We start from the raw sequence: 21,683 nt of genomic DNA on the forward strand, positions 1-21,683 counted from the left end.
CGACTAGCTTATTTAATTTTTTTCTCCAAAAGGTTTATTCAATTAATTGAACGGAATGCCTGTATTGTCATTGCATGTTACATACAACGAAATATGTAATCTCTCATCAAAGAATCTGTTTCCATTCACTCTGCTCAGGCAAACACTCAAATGCTCACACAGTAAATAAATATGACCATTAAGTTAATAAATAAGATGAAATATGATGAGTTAGTTGTCGTTATGTGCATTAGACCATGGTACTGTGGTTAAAATTATTGTGGTGTTGGGGGCGGGAATGGGATTGGGGGGGTGAGAGTTCAGTTTGTGTATGGCTGTAGGGTAAAAACTGTCCCTCTGTCTGTAGATGTGGCGTTTCAGAGCCCTATAGTGTCTTCCAGAGGGCAACAGTGTAAACAGGTGGTGAAAGGGGTGGGTATTCATGAGATGCAATGCATTTAGTTTTGCTGTGTTCCTTTGTTTTGTAGCAGCTGAGCATGACAGAGGTGAAGGTGGACAAGGTGCAGGTCAGCGGTGCCGGAAACACAACTTTTGCTGTATGTTTGGACCAGGATGAGAAAAAAATACTGCAGAGCGTCACCAGGTGTGGAATCAAGATAATCACACAAATGTTTGTCTTTCTGTACTTGTGAGGACCCTCATTGACAAAATGCACACCCTAGACCATAAATTAACCATTAAAGCTATATTCCTAACCCCAACCCTAAAACCTGAGCTTAACCTAATTCTAACCTAAACCAAGTCATTGGTCCTTTTAAGTGTTACACCCCCAACTATTTAATCTTTCTAATAAATCTAATGGTTCTATCAAGTGGTGGTGGCTCCTCTGACCAAGCTTTCTCTTTGAACATCTTCAACACGATTATAAATGTAAACATCATCTTTCAGGAGTTTCAGATGTCAGAGAAATTATTTCTCATCTCAAATACAAACCAGACAGGCTTGTTATTTCTTGTTGGATACTCCCAGCAATTTGTTTACTCACCTGCATCCCTTTGTGTCTCTCTCTGTCCTATATAGATGTGACATATCAGTGTGCTATAAACCTGACAGCTTTACTGACTGGAGGCTAAGAAAATCACGGAACTCAGCTCAAATCCAACCTCTCCATCCAACCTTCTGCTCCCTCCTCTGCCTGCCCATAGTCACTTTCAGTGGAGCTCTCCCCTGAGACTGCTGATGACCACTGGTTTGGGTGGTTTGAAAGACTGTTATTTATATGCTCTGCATAACAGACACTGACAGCAGAGGGAAAGTAAACAGGACATTCAGTTCTATTTTTCCCATTTCCACCTGGTGCTGTGGTCAAGTTGACATGCTAGCACCCTCAAATGGCAGCGGGACACAACTATTGGAAACACGAGGACTTGTGCAGAAGGTGTACTCAGGAAATTGCAGACCTGGCTGGCCTTTGACAATACAAACACATGCCAAAGAACCTGAGAAACAAGGAATGACTAGAGATACAATGTTCTAATGATTTTGAATACAGCTTTCTCTGAACAAAGCAACCATTTACACTTGTTAAGGAAACTGTTCAAATTTAGTATGATAGGTTTCACTTCCTCCTTCCCTGTTGGCCGAAAAGCAGCTTTACCTGCAGTAACATTATAATATAATTTGGTCAAACAGGGTGAATCTACAGTACAGGATCTCAGGTGAAACGGCACCCAAACTTGCAACACCAATATGTTGTAATAAGCCTTTGTCCTACCGAGAGATGTAATGTAAGATCATCTTGAAATCAGCATTTTTGGACATGGAGGACCAGATGGATTAATTGTTCTTTTACACCTGTTGACCAGTGTGTACTATGTAATGCCTCCATTAGAGGTGATTATGGGACTATGTGACTATATCTGATAATGGACACTATGAAATTACATAATATGTATATATATTATCTGTAAAATGCTGTATTGCACGCCCTAACTTGAATGTTACACCATAACGTTTTATGTCTGTTTTACATGGGCTTGTAGTGAAACATTTCTCCTGTGGAGTTAAAATGAAACCACTGTTATACATATGACCAGCAGGAGGCTCTGTTAACTTCCATTTGACTTCAGTGGAAGCACAGACTACTTTAATAATCCAGAGTTGGCAATCACAACCCTGTAATATGACAAATACATTTACCTTTAGCTTGTAGTAAAGTCTCACTTTGTAATACCTGTAATGTAATCTATGCAAAGTAATAACGTTTATTTCATCTAAGGAACAGATGGAAGATAAATTTGATATTGTGGTGCTAGAAATACATTCGGATGCACATCGTCCTTCATAAAAAAGGAACTGTTTCATTGCACTTTGCATACTGTAAACTATGACATTTTTAAGAAAATCATATTGTTATGTTGCTGTAAGGGGATACTATTCAGATAACTTGACTGAGACTGAAATAGTAGCACTGCAAGGACATATATTTAATAAAATTGAAGCACTTGAACATTAGATTGAATAAATTAGGTACTTTTATGTTCAGATAAATGCCTGTCACCACTGCCCTATCCCTACATGACATTTCTTGATAGAAATATTGCAAATATAATATTAATTTAATTATTGTATGTATATCACCTATGAGATGGATATATTTTAAATTCAATCTTCATTAAAATATATGTCTTCAACTGGAGATTCATTTTCATGATATTTGACTTCATTGAAGAGGCGTTTGTGTGTACCATCAAGTTGTTATGTGTAATGTACTATACAGCAAGTATGGGTACAGTGGTGGAATGTAACTGAATTTTACATACAAAAGTTAATGTGATTAACTTATAAAATATAATCATTGTTACTTGAATTGCCTTTTTATTAATTTCCAGGAGCATATAGAGGAGCCAGGAAAAACCAGTAATAATGTTCCAGCTGAAGTTGCATCAATAGGCTAATGAAATTACATGCCTAAACTGCTGATAAGATAAAAAGTACTTTTGCTTTTGATACTTTATGGACGTATGTATGTACGCATGCAGGATATTTCTTTGTGGTGGAGATTTTACATTGAAAAATTACTTTTACGTAAAGATATTGTTATTCCCCAATGTATACAGGTGGGTGACAGAAACAGAACAGCTTCAGAGCTCCTTGCCAAATCTGTGGAACTCTATTGGAGATAACCCTCAAGATATTCCCTCATTTATACAACCTTTATTTAATCAGGTAATATCATTGAGATCGAGAAGAGACACTTGGGAACACCAGATAGAAAGAAAAAAAATCATAGCCAGACATAACAAAGAGAAACATAAGAAGAAGAAGAAACCTTTTATTGTCACATACATGTTGTGAAATTCATTCTCTGCATTTAACCCATCCCTCAAGGGAGCAGTGGGCAGCCACTGTGCAGCGCCCGGGCTGCACACGTATGTATTACATACATCTGGAGTTGGTCTGCACCGACTTTTTTTGATGGTGGGGGAAACCGGAGCACCCGGAGGAAACCCACGCAGACACGGGGAGATCATGTAAACTCCACTGGACCACCGTGCCGCCCACATACGTAGTATCAGAGACATACAGGCTACTAACATCACACAATATGAAGGAAAATTATGAAAGTTTATTTTATGTGATTTGGTGTTATGGTGGTGGTGGTGGAGAGCATCGTCTTACATGTTGGTCCAAAGTCTTCTATGGGTGTGAAACTGGTTTGAAATCTGGTCTGTAGAATTTTAATCACGTGTGACCCCTTGGTGCACATAAGCATTTACATTTGATGTGTCTCTACTCTTTTATTGGGTATTTCCCTTTAATCTGTGCCAAAACATACTAGTAATCTGAGGAAAGCAGTAAGATTATTGAAGGATTACTGTAACGATACTATCTTATCTTATCTATCTATAGGCCTAAATGAACATTAGAACACCTGTGGCGTAAATTATATGGGTAAATGCTCTTACTAGTGACTGACATGCCATTGGTCGATTGCAGTAAGGGGCGTGGTCAGTAGACTGCTGTCAAACTTCGCCTGGAACTGAGGCAAGTGTGAGAGAGAGAGGCAACAGAGGACGTGAATGGATCTATTTGTACAACTTAACTGAAGGTACGGATGGAAATATTTAATGATATTTAATGAATATTTACTAATTGGAGATGTCTTTACATCTCTTCTTTATAGTTTACTGTGTACTTACTCGCGGAAAACTCAAAGGTCGACGACTATAAACCGTAGTTCGCAATTTGCGGATGCTGACACCTAACGTTACGTGTAACGTTAGTCTACTGTAAATATTTAGGCAAAATATAGATATAAATTACATTTAATTCCGTTTAATATAAATCTCAGTAGATATTTTATCTTAAGTCATATTTTACCTTGGCTACTGTTCTTCCCTTGACTTGTTATTTGAGGGGTGTTTTTTGTCTTCATAGTATGACGATATCGTCTTAATGATGTTTACGTTTTCCACAGATGAGCCGGAGGCTATTATCTGATTAAAAATACCACTTACTGTACTATACAGATACGGTTAATTGTAAATACTGCACATGGTTGAAATAACGAGATTCCTATGCTGTTGTAGGCTACATATCAGCTGCCCTCAGAATTTTGTCAGTGGGCTCTCCGTCGTCTCTTACTCATGTGAGTCAGGCTATAAATAAACTTCCAAATATCTGATGTATGGGGCTGACAACTCTCACGCGTTCACCAGGTAGTGTGGCACCCTGTGGCAGGTAGTATGGCAGGTAGTGTGCTAGCCGTAGCAGCTAGTGGCAGCAGTCTGTAGCAGCTCGCGGCACCCTGTGGCAGCTAGTGGCACTCAGTGGCAGCTAGTTGTACCCTGTGGCAGCTCGCGGCACCCTGTGGCAGCTCGCGGCACTCAGTGGCAGCTAGTTGTACCCTGTGGCAGCTAGTTGTACCCTGTAGCAGCTCGTGGCACTCAGTGGCAGCTAGTTGTACCCTGTGGCAGCTAGTTGCACCCTGTGGCAGCTCGCGGCACTCAGTGGCAGCTAGTTGTACCCTGTGGCAGCTTGCGGCACTCAGTGGCAGCTAGTTGTACCCTGTGGCAGCTAGCGGCACTCCGTGGCAGCTAGTTGTACCCTGTAGCAGCTCGCGGCACTCAGTGGCAGCTCGCGGCACTCAGTGGCAGCTAGTTGCACCCTGTGGCAGCAAGCGGCACTCAGTGGCAGCTAGTTGCACCCTGTGGCAGCTAGCGGCACTCAGTGGCAGCTAGCGGCACTCAGTGGCAGCTAGCGGCACTCAGTGGCAGCTAGCGGCACTCAGTGGCAGCTAGCTGTACCCTGTGGCAGCTAGCGGCACTCAGTGGCAGCTAGCGGCACCCTGTGGCAGCTAGCAGGACTCAGTGGCAGCTAGTTGGCAGCTAGCGGCACCCTGTGGCAGCTAGCAGGACTCAGTGGCAGCTAGTTGGCAGCTAGCGGCACCCTGTGGAAGCTAGTGGCACGCTATGGCCGCTAGTAGCAGCTACTGTGGCAAGCTATCGGCAGTTGAGAGACGCTTCACTTGATGGGGCAAATTTCCTAGGAAAACCCAGTGAAGTGTGCATGGTTTGTTGTCATGACAGGTCAGCAGCCAGGAAGCTTGTTGAGGAAGCACGTTCTAAAGTTGTGGGTAAAGTTACTGGTAGAGTTTTGCAGCAGACAAACACCTAGTGTTACCAACAACAGCAAGTTTGATGAATTGATCTTTGTCGGTCATTTATTTGCCTAATTGATGTCTTTTACCATCTTAAAATGTAATAAAATTAAAGACATTGTGACGGTGGCTATAATTTTTTTTATTATTATATTTTTTATGCATTTGAGATTTACAGTGACATGGTAAACATAATGTATTACCCATAATAAGTTTACTTGAACCACCAATCAGAACACCAATAGCTGCCGTTAACAATATTGAGACAATTCAATCATATCTGCTCATATATTTATCCCTCTAGATTCCCCTGAGAGGGTCATGGTTTTGGTTTTGTTTCCTGTTTTATTTTGAAAGTATTCTGCATGATGTTCTTGTGCTATGTTCTTGTGTGACTTTTATTTACCGCCTGTGTGTGTGCCTGTCTGATTGTCTTGACCACCCTAGTGTGTTTCACTGGTGTATAATTCTCCTGTTCTCGTGTGTGTGTGTGTGTGTGTGTGTGTGTGTGTATCAGTCTGTGTGATTGCCGTCTTCATTGCATGCCAAGCATCCCAGTCTGTCTTCTGTGCCTGTATTGTGGATTTATATTTTTGATTTTGTCGGCTTCCCTTACCTGTGTTAGATTATTTCTGGATTGTGGATTTGATTTGATCCTGATCTGCTTAGGTTTCTCTCCTGCGTGGGTCCTAATCCACTGTGTCTGCACTTGGCAAACGAGACAGTAAAATAAAACAGGAACTGACAGAACTCAAAACCAAAACCATGACGGAGAGTCCCATTTTTAAATGCCATGTGTCTCCTGTCCAACACACTCCACGTTTCAGCAACAAAAATACTCCATAGATTAAATACAATGCAGGAAAACATTCTTTCAAACTAACAGTTTTCTGGGGGGAAGATCCCAGAAGAAATTGAAAATCTGGCAGCCCTGATCATGCACTGCGACATGCACGGGAAGACACAAAGGAGAATGTTTTTTTTTTCTTTCCCTTCTGATATAATAACAAGGGTTTGATAACAGTGCCTGATCTGATTGAAGCCCTGCGTCTCTGTTGTGTCTTTTGGGAGTCTTGAGAGCACAGCTGTATTTCCTCCAACTTCCTTGCTTTAGATCCGAGCTTCCTGGTACCACTTTGGGTTGAAGGGGATGCAGGGTGGCTCCAGTCTGTGTGTGTTTTATCTATTAGCTGAATGCTGGTAATCTTGTTTTCAACATGGTAATAGAGGAAATAACTTAAATAAATATGGGGACATCAAATAACACTATAAAACAGTGATCACGTGACAAACAGTTGTCATAATTCTCTTTCTCATGATGAGAAAAAGTAGTTAGTCCAAATTGTGTTAAATTTGATCTCAGTTGTCTAATGATGAAGTTACCACACTTTCTCATGAGACTGTGTGAATTATCTTATGACTACATAGTAAATCATTCAGATACAATTTCTGGGATGATAAAAACAAAGATATTGCTGCAAAATGACATACATGGGTGAAGAGGTGACTGGAACAGGCGCAGCATGCAATGTAGGATTGTAACTGCATCACAGTATCAACGGGAAGAAATTTTTTTAATCATAGGCTTAAACCCTTAGCATGTAGTCTAATAATGGTAATGAACCATCAGTATTACAACATTGTTGCTGCCATCTTATCAGTTGTGTAGAAGTGTCGTAATTAGCGATACAGGGTGGACTTCGGGAGGGATTTAAATGAAGCAGTAAAGCACCACGTCAGCTGACTTTGATAGGATAAAACTGCTGCCAACTAAGCAAACATACCCCAAAACATATAGAACATACAGTAATTTTCTACATTTGTGTCTTCCTGTTGAGATATGAAGACAACAATGACCAAAATTAATTCAATCCATTGTTTTATAACAATTAACTTTTTAAACTTAAAGCCATTTTTTAACTATATACTGTAGGCCTTTGGTCAGTCAGTGTCACTTGAAAAATATTGTCTGAAAGGCAGGGTCAGAGTTTGTCTCTTTCATGTTTTTTCAAATTTGACTGGATGGAGGGATGGATGTACACGGCGCGGCCCACTCCACCCCATGATGGTCACCATCATGAGACTGTGACCTTTGTGTACAAAGACCTTTTAGTCATCTTCAAAATGTCAACCACTTGAAATCAGTGTTTGGACCAATGTTTAGAGGGATATCCCAAAGGCGACTAAAATAATCTGTGGTCTATTGTTAATCAGTAGATCAAAAAGTGATGCAGGCCCATGTGAGGCCAGCGGTGTCAGAAAATCAGACAATTTGTTTATCTGTAATTTTCAAAGAACAAACTGAGCTGATATTCATTTGATTATGCTGCAAATGCAAAGATCTGACATTAAGGACTTGTTATGTGGTTTCTACTGCTGCAGGGAAACTCAGTAACGCCTTTTGTAGTCCCCCTTTTCCTATTTGGGGTTTAAGAGGGACAGTAGTTCAGGGCAGTCAGTCAGATGAAACAGACTCCACCATGTCTGTAGGCTGTGTTGATACGAGACATATGCTCTCAGCTGAGGCTATGGCCCTTTCAGCTCAGTCAGATGACTTGATTAATTCACGCTAACACAAAGTGAATTGACATAATGCCTTATGAACAAAGTGCTCAGCAGAAACCTTCATGCCAATGTTGTGTTTAGGAATGTAATCAATCAATCGATTAGTCTATCATCAGAAAACAAATCTGAAACTATTCTAGAAATTGGTCAATCATATAAGTCATTCTTCAAGCAACAGCAGCAAACCCCAATTCCCCAACTCAAGCTTCTTTTGCTGCTTTTGTTTCTTATGTCAAAGCACATTTAATATCTTTAGGTTTTGAACTTTTAGACGAATCAAACATACAACTTTAAGATGTCACCTTGGCCTCTGAGAAAGTGTGATGAGCATTTTTCACAATTATCGGACATTTTATAGACTACACTCCATTAATCAAGAAACATTCTACAGATTTATCAATAAAGAAAATAATCATTAGTTGCAGCCAAGAGTTTTATTTTGAAGCCTCTAGACTACATTTGCCTCTTTAGGCAGATGTTGCCCTGGAGTGCTGGCCCCTAACTGTAGCATTTTCCTGTAAAACATGACCCAACATTTTTAAATGACAGCCTTACCCAAAGTTATATATATAACACCCTTAATTCCACTTACTGCAGATCCCAAAATGCAGACAGACCACCATTTTGTTTGTCCTGTGAGGAATAGGAAAACAAATGGCAACACTTCTTGGCATAGTCGTGTGCCAGTGGGCTCCTTGGAAAGCAGTGTCCATCGTGGCTAGGGCCATTTCATGCCAAGTGTGCCTGTGGATCTATTTGTGTTTCTGATCATGTCTATGTGACGTACTTGGAACATCCTGTGCTTGTAGCAGTTAGATCACCTTACACCCATTAACTTGTGAAAGTTTAAAGCTATGTAACTGTGTTGCCTGATGATGCCCACAGTGACTAAAATAAGGTCTGCTGCCTGGTGAGACTGACACACCACAGGAATCCTCACATTTGTCTACACACTTTTTACTTTTCCTGCAGCTTGTCTGGAAACAATGTTTGTGTTTCCACACACGTCAGTAGCAGAGTATCCAGAATATTAGGTTAGAGAATGTCTCAAATGTTGCAGACGTACACCATCCTGTGCTTACTGAAGTAAAGTGAGTTACAGTTTGTATAAGACTTACAGTATTTGATTTTAATATTTGGAAAATGTACAGTAAGATGCATAACACTTGATTGAACACACATGCATGAACAGCAGGGACTTCTCAGAAGCAGAGAATTAAACCCATGTCATCTGCTTGAAGAACTGTACCGTAGCAATTTCTCGAAAAGCATTAGAGGGAATCTGTAGATTTAGGGCTAAACAAGCAAACAAAATATTTGAAACAAACAGAAATGTGCATCGTGTTTCCCAAGTTTTCTTCACAAATTGGCAAGGAGCTTGTAAGTAAGTGGAGTAGATGACTAAATACCTTATACTCTACTTTCTATATAACAAAAATGGCTTGTTACACATTAAAAGTTTGAATGCAAAATAAATCATTCACACTCACTGTTCCTTCACAGGCCTTCTGCCCGAGGCCACAGCTGTATCAATGGGAACAATGCTGTTTTTGTTCAGTGTTTTTATCCTCGATAAGAAAGGGTTTAGAAGCATTTCTTGCATAAATAATAATCACTATTCCAAAATATTCATGGAAATCCCTGCAGTAAGTGGTCATATGCGCAGGATATACTGAAAGCTACTTGTACTTTGTTTATTCTAAGATTCCATAGCATGTAAATTGGTGGGAGTTGCATGTGCATAATGTATGTATTTAGTACAGTATGTATAATTTGTGTGTCTGGTCGCATCTGCATACGTGTTTCAACATAACTAACATATGTTTCCTAATCCAACCTAAATGCTACATCCTCAGTTGACCCGTAACGGACCAATTGACCCACGTCTCACCATCATAAGCCTCACTTAAGGGACCACACACACACACACACACACACACACACACACACACACACACACACACACACACACACACACACACACACACACACACACACACACACACACACACTACAAACCTTCTTGGGAAACCCCTTTGTATCTCCATCTCTTCCTATGTGTCTTCCTCTAGCCTGATGGATTTAGCACACTACCTCCAGCGGCATAAATCTTTACCCTGTCCACTCAGACCTGTGATTGGATGTTGTATTTAAACCAACTCCAATCAGCAGATTTTTTTATGACAGTTTTTTATGACAGATGTTTTGAATGTTTGTTGCAGAGTTTTGGCATTATTGTGGACAGTGTTTGCATGCCCTGAGGAGGAAATAATCCGGGCAGGTTTACACACACACACACACACACACACACACACACACACATACACACACACCGGTCCAAGAGGACTTCCTCATATTGTCCAGCATGTTGATGCAGGAAATCACTTTGATTGATATCCCCCGTTGCTCACACTGAATTAAACTGTTTTGGGAGTTTCTTTGCAACTTTTACGTGCGTGTGTTTTTCTGCCTGTGTGTTCCTCACAGCAGTGAGTTTTCTTAGCATGGTTATAATTAAAGATGACAATTTATTGGCAAGATGCCATTCTGTTTGACTGATTTATAGCTCAAATGTAAACACTTAGCTTCTCCTGAGATGCTCCGGGGAGACAATAGGGCAGCAGCCATTCAGCTAGTTCTTTCAGTCCACATTTAACCAGTGTCATATTTGTTATCTTCTTGAGTAAGAGAAAAAAAAAAAACCTGAGGAATTTCATGATCCTGCTTTTACCGTAAGCCCACTTAACACATTGTACATACAGTTCGCTTCTATGAATGAATTTCCCTGTCAGGAAATATAAGTGCTGTGCTGTGCAACCTGTACTTGTTTTTCAGGTATTGCTTGCTAGCTACATAGGGGACAAACTTTGCAGGTGATTTCCTTGTTCTTCCACTTTGTCCAGGTCTATATGTGAGAGCAATGATAAGGCCCATTTGTGTCAATAGACCCCATGCTATCCTAGGTTGGGGATTTCCAATCAAGCACGCGTGCGCACACACACACGCACACACAAAACTGCAGCACCCAAGCACCACCTCTCTCTTGTTCTATGAATGCACTTCCACACATCGCTGTCAGGTCCTTCCTGTTTTCTGAGATGTCTGCAGCATGCCTGAACGGAAATGACTGCTCCTGTTTTGTGTAGGAACAGATTGTTTGAGACTTCAGATGACCACTGAGATGAGTGGGGACGTCTGCCCGCATTGGAAAGGTGTAGATAGATATGTTCTAGCCACAACTTAGATCAGGAACCGATTCACATGAACTGTGAATAGTCAGAAGTCATAGGGGAAGTTTGTTTCACTTGCATGTGGCCTTTGCAATCTGTAAAAGCATTTTGGCTTGTGCCCTATTTATTAGCACTTCTCTGGGCCATTTGGTCATTTTGCTGTTTGTTAGCACAGTGGTAAATCCAAAAATTAAATAAAAGTCGAAAAGATTGACTCTGGTGATGTTTGGATCTGTGATGTTAGGTAATGTGCAGTTTGTTCAAGTTGGTTTTATTTGATGAGTTAATGAGGTTCTAACTCATCAAGTTAGTTCTCCTGTTCTCCTGCAGAAATATGCAGAAAAGGCATGTGGACTGTGAACAGAGGTCAAACAAAATGATGTCTTTTAGTGTTGCATACAATCAAAAAGGTATAATGGGTCTTTTGACTTTCTGCAGAGTCTGGTTTTTCCAAGCTAGTTATTTGGAAAGACTGTGAATGATGTGGTGCATCTATTTTTAAGCTTTTTAACTTCATTTCAGCATCTCTCTCTGTCTCTCTCTCTCTGTCTCTGTCTCTCTCTCTCTCTGTGTCTAAATATAGAGCGTTGTCTACCCACTCATTCTGAGAGGAAATGATGTGTATGTGCTCCTGCACTGCATTCATAGTTACTGTTAGTAAAGAAAGTTAAAAACGGAGTCACGTAAGATCGCACATCTGTGTGGGCAAGAGTCAATGTTTGCACATGAATGCTTTTACATGCAGTAGAGAATGTTTTTGTGTCTGTGTTTGTGAGCACGACAGAAAAAGACAAACAGAAAAACACAGGCCACTGATAGATGAGTCTGTATGTAAATGGAGAGATGGAGAGAATGAAAGAGACAGAGACAAGACAGTGAATATACTAGAGGCAACCGGAAACTTGTGGTCAAACAGGCACTGTTCAGCTGCTGAGGCAGCGCTGTTCACTCGCTGTTTATGAAAGTACTGCTTTTCTTAGAGGGATCAAGGCTAAATCACATCACACAAATTCCTTTCATTGTACACAGCCTGTGGAATGACCCCAGTGCAGTGTTTTGTGTGTGTTTGACAGAGAAAGAGAAATGGGGAGAATGAGAGAAATTGACATGAAAGGGAGCACAAGTTCAAGTTTAGTGAATTGTGTGTGATGTCGCAAAATAGAAATAAATCCAAATATATTCAGCCTTGAGCAAACTGAACATGACTCAAACAGGTTATGACTCCTTGACACACTCCAGCACCTGCACATACGAACACTCTCTCTCACTCTTTCTTTCTATACCTCCCCCTTCATCTCTGCTGACATACACACAGTGCTTATTCCCTGTTACTACCTCATACCCCTTCACAAGAGGAAATACACTCAGCAATGAATTGATGTGCTCACTTGACTGTGACTCGCTCTCTCTCTCTCCATCTCTGTCACACACTTGTTAGTTTCAGTACACCGAGCCTAGTGTGTGGATGTAATAGACCTGAGGGACTGTTTGGTCCGTGCCTGTACAGAGCATGGTAAGTTTATGCAATATTATTCTACTTTACACCTGTTAAGCTTTGACTTGGTAAACGTTAGCAACAGTATATGGATGAGTATGGTAGTTTTATTGCCTCGTGGGGTGCTACAAGTGGGTGCAGGGTGGCTAAGAAGTTAACTAACAAGTTCCATTAAACAAAAACGTTTGGTTTCAGCCTGTTTGGGACATGCCTTGTTTCTATGACTCGGGGTTCTTACAATGTTGTGAGACATTTCTGGTGTTTGTTTTACACTGAGGTTGCCATCAGCTTCATAGTGGTCATAAACGGATGAGTTACGGTCAGTATGTTGAGAGCAGAGTATCAGAGTTTTTTTTAAAGAATTTGGCCAAAAAGGACCAAAGCCTGAAAAGAAATAAAAGGTTTCATCCACTCTATGTTTTACAAAACACTTTCTGTGTATTTATTAATGCTGCAGGAAATGGCAATTACTGTTTGTTGTGGCTTTGATAGTTGCACATTTCATTTATGTTGGATAGCCTATAAAAATTTCACCATAAAGGATCTTAAGTGCCATAAAGGAGACTCTTTTTTTGGGTATATTTGGCCAAATTTGACCACTAATTTGTGTTGTGGAGATTTGAGAGGTGACTCATAAACCTGTTTTGGGACGTGGGTTGAAGTTATTTTGGTTATAGGAACACTTTTTTAGATTGTTGGGGAGGGTCTGTGTGGGACCACTGCACCTTCTGTTACCTGTGGTAGACTACATGTTTGTGTGTTTGTGTGTGCGTGTATGTCTGTCTGTCTGTAGGTGTTTGTGTGGGTAAACACACTGGAATAAATGTCAACTGGAGGCACTATGTTTCACACGCATATACAAAAATGAGAAACACTTAGAGATGGTATTATTTTCAGCCCACCAGACTGTGAACAGAGAGAGTTTGAAATTATGTCATTCAATCTATCTTACAGATCTACGAATCGCTGACCCACATTTACTGTCAGTGAGAGGCTTACCATCCACTTGGTGTCTGACCTCGGACATGACAGAACAGGACACTTCCTGTCCATGTCTTCTTCCTGATTATAGTTTATAGACCCACAATGCATGTGAGACATGACCAGCAAGGCCCCCTGGGATAACTCGAACAGTGTGTGTAGCATGGAGCAAACAGGTACATACAACACACACACACACACACACACACACACACACACACACACACACACACACACACACACACACACACACACACACACACACACACACTGGTAAACACCCATTGTACTCACATTTGTATTTGTATTGTACATTTTTGTGTGTATATATATATATATATATATATATATATATATATATATATATCTATCTCTATCTATATCTATCTATGGAGATATATCAGTCAGACTTAAACCTCTCTACTTTGTCAGCTGACTGCTCCCCCACAGTTCCAGAGGCAGAGCTTTACCGCAACATCCAGGCTGTGCTGCCCAGAGAAACGGACAGCCTGCAGCCCCCAGACAGTTTCAACAAAGGTACAATATGATCTACTACAACACACTGAAATAAAGTATATATATTAGGATACGAAGATTATTTTCTTAGCATGTGGTTTTATCTGACTTTGCTGTTGGCTTTGCTCACACGTAATAGGCCTATACGAACTCTTACAAACAACATCATCTGATTATATTACTTGTTCTTAACTTTATTGTTATGGTATAGAGAAGTGGCGATGGTAAAAGGACCGACTTTATGAAATAAAATTACTCATTTAGCTGAAGCTTGTAACCAAAGCGACCCTACAACCCTAGGTGTTCCAGCAGTCGTATACCTCTGGAACAACTAGGGTTTAAGTGCCATGCTAAGGGACACATTGGTGGTAGTGGGAATTGAACACACACATTGACAACAGTCCAGTATATAAACAATTCAATTCAATTTTATTCATATAACCCCAATTCATAACAGAAGTTATTTCATTACACTTTTCATATAGAGCAGGTCTAGACTGTACTTTTTGTAATATTATTTACAGAGACCCGACAATTCCCACCATGAGCAAGCATGGTAATAATTGTAGTAATAATAATGATTATAGTAATAAGACTAGTAATAATTGTAGCAGCGGTTATTGTGCTGGAACAGGAAGGCAGCAGGTGACTTGCAGCCACAGATCCAGACTCCACAGCTCCAGAGCCAGAAACACCTGCAGAAAGTGATAGGAGGAGAGAGGAGAGGGACGAGAAAGCACAAGACTATGGTAAAGTCGAGTTAGTAATATGCATTAGGAGAAGGTAGAAGGAGAGTGAGAGGAGGAGAGAGGAGAGAGGAGCTCCGTGCATCATGGGAACCCCCCCTTCAGTCTAGCAGCATAAGTAAGGGATGGTTCAGAGCTCACCTGAGCCAGCCCTAACTGTAAGCTTTATCAGAGGAAAGTCTTAAGCCTTCTCTGAAATGTGGAGATGGTGTCTGCCTCCTGAACCCAAACTGGAACCTGATTCTCCAGGAGAGGAGCTTGATAGCTGAACGCTCTGGCTCCCGTTCTACCTTTGGAGACTAGGAACCACAAGTAACCCTGCATTCTGGGAGCGCAGTGCTCTAGTGGGGATTAGATGTCAAAAAACTTAATTTGTTTCTGTGATTTTCTGTATCCACCCCGCAAACCTTTCCGGTCTCAACAGATATTTAACAAAGCCAACGCTGCTTGTGTTAATCACACTGTGGAATATTTAGCTGCGTCAGCAGTATGAGGGCTGTTAAGTTGTAGTCATCAGACAGAATTAGCACTGTAATGGGGAAAAGTGTGACACATTAAGCAAGTTTGTGTTAGTCCTGTGGAAATCTTGCATGTTAATGGCTTGTGTCTTTATCTGTGTGTGTGCAGGCATGCTGAGATGGACGCTTCATAAGAAGGTTCAAAACAATCCTGCCAACAGCTTATCTCTTGTATGGGTGCTGATAAAAGAGCTGGAGAAGGTACTTGATATCAGCAGTTGCACTGCTGACACGTTTTAACTCCAATTTTAAAGGAGTACTTCACCAACCCCAATCAGGCTTGGAAAATGTCTCTGAAAATGTTGTGGTTGGCTTGCGTCATGTGAATGATTTAATATGTACTTTGGACTTTAATTTACTAACCATGAACCTTATTCATTATCGATTGCTTAGCCAGCAATTTTTTCAGCCAATGAACAATTTGTTTGGTCTATGAAACATGCCTAAAAACACACAAAAGCACCAAATATTCGCTTTGAAGAAGCTGATGGTTTTTCTGTCGATTGACTTGGTGGAGTGGAGTCCTGACATAGTGTGTGTTTTTTGTGCAGGCTGAGAGATGGGACTCGCGCAAATGCATCATCCCTCTGCTCCACACGCTGATGTATGCTATCATTCAGGTACAGTATTCCTGCCACATTGTGAAAAGCTGCCTCAGACCAATATATAAAAAAACTCTATCTCTCTCTCCTTTTTTTCACACTGTCTTCCCTCATCACCCAGTCCCCCCATAATATTAAATGCATATGAATTTTCACTTTATCAGGTTTTTTAGAGCCATACTGAATAGTAAATTCCTGCAGCATTACTGTCTCCAGTTCTTCTAGTCCTGTTTGGGGGTATAACTACACTGTACCACCTCTGAATATATCTTGTTGGCCTGATTGACACCAGAGGCTTAGCCATACTGCCTTAAATATAAAAAACATAAATCCCCAAATTGGCAAGACTGACATTGTTTTTAAGGCGTTGTCACTGCAAATAGTACCACATAGGAGATGGAATGCATTTTCATTCCAGGAACAAATGCCAACAAGGAAGTGAACACCCAGAAAGCTGAAAAATAACAATTTACTAACTGTAAAATGTATGAGCTGTAACCTGTAACCTGTATGGTTATTGATATTCCAGACAGCCTACATTCCAGATGAGCTGTACAAGCGGGTTTACGACATTTGCAAGAGACTCCTGACATACCCCCATCCCTACTGCACCGTGGGCCTAAGTTACACGAGACAGATAAAAACTGAGCGCTTCATTCCAGGTAGTATTCAACTCTCAGCATGACATTGCAGACTAAATTTTAAAACAAGAGGTGATTCATTTCCTTCAGCGCTTCAGAACAACCGGCTTGAAGCAGCTCCAGTGGCTAAAACATTATAATATTTAAACAATTGCAATTGTTTTTAACACTTTTTATGCACTGTTCTATTAAATTTGCATTCATAGCTATGCTGTTCATTTTATCGACTGACTAACATTGATATCAGTCCGTCCCTACTCCCGACCTTTCTCTAACAGCAAAGGAAAAAGAAGCCTAGTGTTTGATTGTCCACTAGCTGAACACACAATTTGGATGTGGTTCAATAAGCAGGAGATAATAATGATGACAATGATGTTTATTCAGAGGCGTTTTGTCATGATGACGTGATTGTAGGCTGTCATTTCCCACAAAGACCAATCCTTCAGATGGGTTGATCAAAACATGAATTATCTGTGTTGTTACTCATACTGTTGGAATTATATCCTATGTGTCTTAGAAAGAAAGCGTGTTTGGCAGACAACACATGCTTTGTAATTGTAATGATTTATTTTTAATGAAAACAATGACAGAAGATGACAAATGTAGCCAAACCTGACTGATGGCGGTTGCCAGATAGGCATAGAAAATTGACTGACTGACGCCAGCTCATACTAAAGACCTTGCAGACCAGATGACAGAACATTGTTTCTTTGGTTGTTAAATGAACCGTCTATTCATCAGGCACGCGTCACCTGATCTGTACGAGTATGTGGAACCATATATTGTCATTAAATGCCAGTTTGATCCACAGGTCTGATGTACCAAAGGATGGTCACTGCAGAGCAGAGACTAAAAAATGAACACCATCCGTTTCAGGAGAGGTAAGTCATAAATAAAAATTTAATCACCTTACTGAGAGTACAAATAAAAGCCAAATTGATAATTTACAGTGGCTTATATTATGGATGTATTTTGTGTAGTCGAACTGCCTTCCCTGTCCGTCACTCAGGTCTGTCATATAAATCCCTGCAGGGTCTTTGTGCTGGCTGACCCAGAAGTTTTCTCTGATTCTCTGGGACAAGTCCTCTTGGGTGATATCGATGCGTCCACTTCAGCTTCAGGTGGATCTCTAAATCCTCTAGATCACATATGCAGCGTGGTCCAACACTCCATACAGGCTGCTTTAGGAGAAGAGCAGTGCCACGGGCCGAAACTGGCTCGAGCCCTAAAGGTCAGTGGGACTGCCCAGTACTGTACAGTTGCACTCACGTATTGCCTTCTCTTTCAAGTCCTCAGACCTCTATAGTTGTCACTGTTGTGACAACTATAGAGGTGTGCTTGGTTTCTCTGCTCTCTCTGTCTTGTTCTTTTCAGTTGACCACAGGTTTGTCTGGCCTATTTTGCACTTGTCTTGTCCGAATGCTTTCCAAATTCTCTTTTCTACTTAGACCCACAAAGTTTGCTTCAGCTTCAGTAAGTGTGCACTACCATGCACAAGACACATTAACACTTAATCCACCTGATTGGTCAAATGCATCATTTTCTGAGCTGTCTTTTGTCTTTGCTTCTGAAGTTGGAGCTTCTCTGGAGGAAGCTTCTTTGTCATTATGTGCTGAAATCCATTTCTGAATATATCTGAGAAAGCAAGTAGACGATGGGAAGAGCAAACCTCATTCTGTTCAGTGATTGGTGGGGCTTCAAGCTGCAAGATTCATTGAAAAGATGATGTGCTCTGACTTTACTTTTTCACGTGATACCTCCTTCCTCATCACCACTGAATGGCAGGGGGCTGCTGAAAGTGTTTAGATCTGTGATATTGCAAGGAAAACAGCTGAATATCTTGAAAAAGTAAAGGCTATCAGAATTGACCTTTATCTGCACAATGTTGAAATATAGCTGGAAATTGATTTTGAATTGTTTCCTGAAACATCTATCAAGTATCAGTATCTAAAACAATGCAATGTATAACCTTTTTTGTGAATAGAGTTGTAAAATACTTTTTCATATGACTCCCTGTTGTTTTTCTTCTCTTTAATTTTATCAATATTGCATATTTTTCCCATGTGAGTGCACAATTGCAAATTCTGATTTTTGCAATTCGAAGAAACTCAATGACCTCTGTGTACAGTGAAATACATGTAGAGCATGTTTTAAGTTATGTTTTTAAGTGATTTTAAGTACTTACTAGAATGATTCATGAGCTTGAGAGTAGCATTAGTAGAACATGATATTGTCAGGTTAGGTTTGTGGTGGGTGATGGCAGTACATTTTTGAGTTTTAGCTGCTGAATTAAAAATAGTTTATGTACTTGTCATGTGAAACATCTTGAATGAAGGCCAGGAGATATATATATATACAGTGAGGAAAATAAGTATTTGAACACCCTGCTATTTTGCAAGTTCTCCCACTTAGAAATCATGGAGGGGTCTGAAATTGTCATCGTAGGTGCATGTCCACTGTGAGAGACATAATCTAAAAAAAAAATCCAGAAATCACAATGTATGATTTTTTAACTATTTATTTGTATGATACAGCTGCAAATAAGTATTTGAACACCTGTCTATCAGCTAGAATTCTGACTCTCAAAGACCTGTTAGTCTGCCTTCAAAATGTCCACCTCCACTCCATTTATTATCCTAAATTAGATGCACCTGTTTGAGGTCGTTAGCTGCATAAAGACACCTGTCCACCCCATACAATCAGTAAGAATCCAACTACTAACATGGCCAAGACCAAAGAGCTGTCCAAAATTGTACACCTCCACAAGGCTGGAAAGGGCTACGGGGAAATTGCCAAGCAGCTTGGTGAAAAAAGGTCCACTGTTGGAGCAATCATTAGAAAATGGAAGAAGCTAAACATGACTGTCAATCTCCCTCGGACTGGGGCTCCATGCAAGATCTCACCTCGTGGGGTCTCAATGATCCTAAGAAAGGTGAGAAATCAGCCCAGAACTACACGGGAGGAGCTGGTCAATGACCTGAAAAGAGCTGGGACCACCGTTTCCAAGGTTACTGTTGGTAATACACTAAGACGTCATGGTTTGAAATCATGCATGGCACGGAAGGTTCCCCTGCTTAAACCAGCACATGTCAAGGCCCGTCTTAAGTTTGCCAATGACCATTTGGATGATCCAGAGGAGTCATGGGAGAAAGTCATGTGGTCAGATGAGACCAAAATAGAACTTTTTGGTCATAATTCCACTAACCGTGTTTGGAGGAAGAAGAATGATGAGTACCATCCCAAGAACACCATCCCTACTGTGAAGCATGGGGGTGGTAGCATCATGCTTTGGGGGTGTTTTTCTGCACATGGGACAGGGCGACTGCACTGTATTAAGGAGAGGATGACCGGGGCCATGTATTGCGAGATTTTGGGGAACAACATCCTTCCCTCAGTTAGAGCATTGAAGATGGGTCGAGGCCGGGTCTTCCAACATGACAATGACCCGAAGCACACAGCCAGGATAACCAAGGAGTGGCTCTGTAAGAAGCATATCAAGGTTCTGGCGTGGCCTAGCCAGTCTCCAGACCTAAACCCAACAGAGAATCTTTGGAGGGAGCTCAAACTCTGTGTTTCTTAGCGACAGCCCAGAAACCTGACTGATCTAGAGAAGATCTGTGTGGAGGAGTGGGCCCAAATTCCCACCTGGTGGAAAACTACAGGAAACGTTTGACCTCTGTAATTGTAAACAAAGGCTACTGTAAATATTAGCACTGATTTTCTCAGGTGTTCAAATACTTATTTGCAGCTATATCATACAAATAAATAGTTAAAAAATCATGCATTGTGATTTCTGGATTTTTTTTTTTTAGATTATGTCTCTCACAGTGGACATGCACCTACGATGACAATTTCAGACCCCTCCATGATTTCTAAGTGGGAGAACTAATAATAGCAGGGTGTTCAAATACTTATTTTCCTCACTGTATGTTTGAAAGGAAGGTGCAAACCGCCAAATGTTGCGCAGAGATGGCTTCTGAAAAGGAGACATGAACTATATGAAATGAATAATTTTTTTGTATTTTCCTTTAGATTTGGCAATACTGTTGTTTTAACATTCATGCCAAAAAAAGCAAATTTCATTTCGACCTGACTTCTTTTCTCTGTGAGATGGATGAATTTAGATAGTTGCATGGCGCTGAGGAGAACCCCCAGCTGCAGTAGTAAATGCATCACGCATAAAATTCATCCAGCCAGAGGGAACGATCACAAACTGTTCACAGCGCGGTGGTCGTAATAGCGACACAACCCATGGTAGGTATCGGAGAGGGAATGGGGCGTACAGGGCCAGGGACAGGAGATCTCGGAGCGACCGGGCACACTGCGGACAGTCGGTGATTGTTCCCTGTGGCTGGATGAAGCACAACCTGCTGGCATTTCCTCACGTCTGGGTCATTCCAGCAAACTGTATCTGTTTCTAATGGGGTTTCCCAGAGCGGTTTTTCAGGTGTGCTGTCCCGAGTAGCCTGCAATCTCAGGCAGGATGGTCAGGTACATACGATTTAGACATACTGTCGCATTGAATGAAACAAACAGTTTTTACGCAGTGGCTGCTTTCCCTCCCGACTCTCCATGGCAGAAATAATTAAAACACGCAAAACCCTCATTTAAACACTGCCACCTCCTCCATTGTGTTTGCGCCTGTTGTCATCTATGCAATAATTCTTAGTTAATCACCTACGTATAAAAGGTACTACAATTGCACGCGCAATTACTGGGGATATTAGTAAATCGGGCCCTAAGTACATTTGATTGACAATACTGTACTTAAGTTAGTTCGGATTGAT

General features: G+C 40.9%; 2 protein-coding genes across 4 annotated transcripts in view; both read left to right on the forward strand.

The window, feature by feature from the left end:
* Positions 1 to 2,752, forward strand: part of pik3r5 (phosphoinositide-3-kinase, regulatory subunit 5) — a 27,788-nt gene extending 25,036 nt beyond the window's left edge. For both annotated transcript variants that reach the window (XM_046048323.1, XM_046048321.1), the window contains exons 17-18: positions 468 to 583; positions 1,021 to 2,752. In XM_046048323.1, the coding sequence (XP_045904279.1) occupies positions 468 to 583; positions 1,021 to 1,171 (267 nt within the window). In that variant the 3' untranslated portion in view covers positions 1,172 to 2,752. The remainder of the gene's footprint in view (positions 1 to 467; positions 584 to 1,020) is intronic.
* A 1,201-nt stretch (positions 2,753 to 3,953) lies between these two features.
* LOC123970332 (phosphoinositide 3-kinase regulatory subunit 6) overlaps positions 3,954 to 21,683 on the forward strand; it is an 83,634-nt gene continuing 65,904 nt past the window's right edge. The window contains exons 1-8 of one of the 2 annotated variants that reach the window (XM_046048328.1): positions 3,954 to 4,051; positions 13,847 to 14,049; positions 14,306 to 14,410; positions 15,763 to 15,854; positions 16,205 to 16,273; positions 16,785 to 16,917; positions 17,708 to 17,777; positions 17,929 to 18,127. In XM_046048328.1, coding sequence (XP_045904284.1) covers positions 13,992 to 14,049; positions 14,306 to 14,410; positions 15,763 to 15,854; positions 16,205 to 16,273; positions 16,785 to 16,917; positions 17,708 to 17,777; positions 17,929 to 18,127 — 726 coding nt within the window. In that variant the 5' untranslated portion in view covers positions 3,954 to 4,051; positions 13,847 to 13,991. Of the gene's footprint in view, positions 4,052 to 12,824; positions 12,911 to 13,846; positions 14,050 to 14,305; positions 14,411 to 15,762; positions 15,855 to 16,204; positions 16,274 to 16,784; positions 16,918 to 17,707; positions 17,778 to 17,928; positions 18,128 to 21,683 lie in introns of those variants that run through there. The other variant, XM_046048329.1, reaches the window with a different exon arrangement.

Source organism: Micropterus dolomieu, linkage group LG04 (assembly GCF_021292245.1).
Source record: "Micropterus dolomieu isolate WLL.071019.BEF.003 ecotype Adirondacks linkage group LG04, ASM2129224v1, whole genome shotgun sequence".
NCBI lineage: Eukaryota > Metazoa > Chordata > Actinopteri > Centrarchiformes > Centrarchidae > Micropterus > Micropterus dolomieu.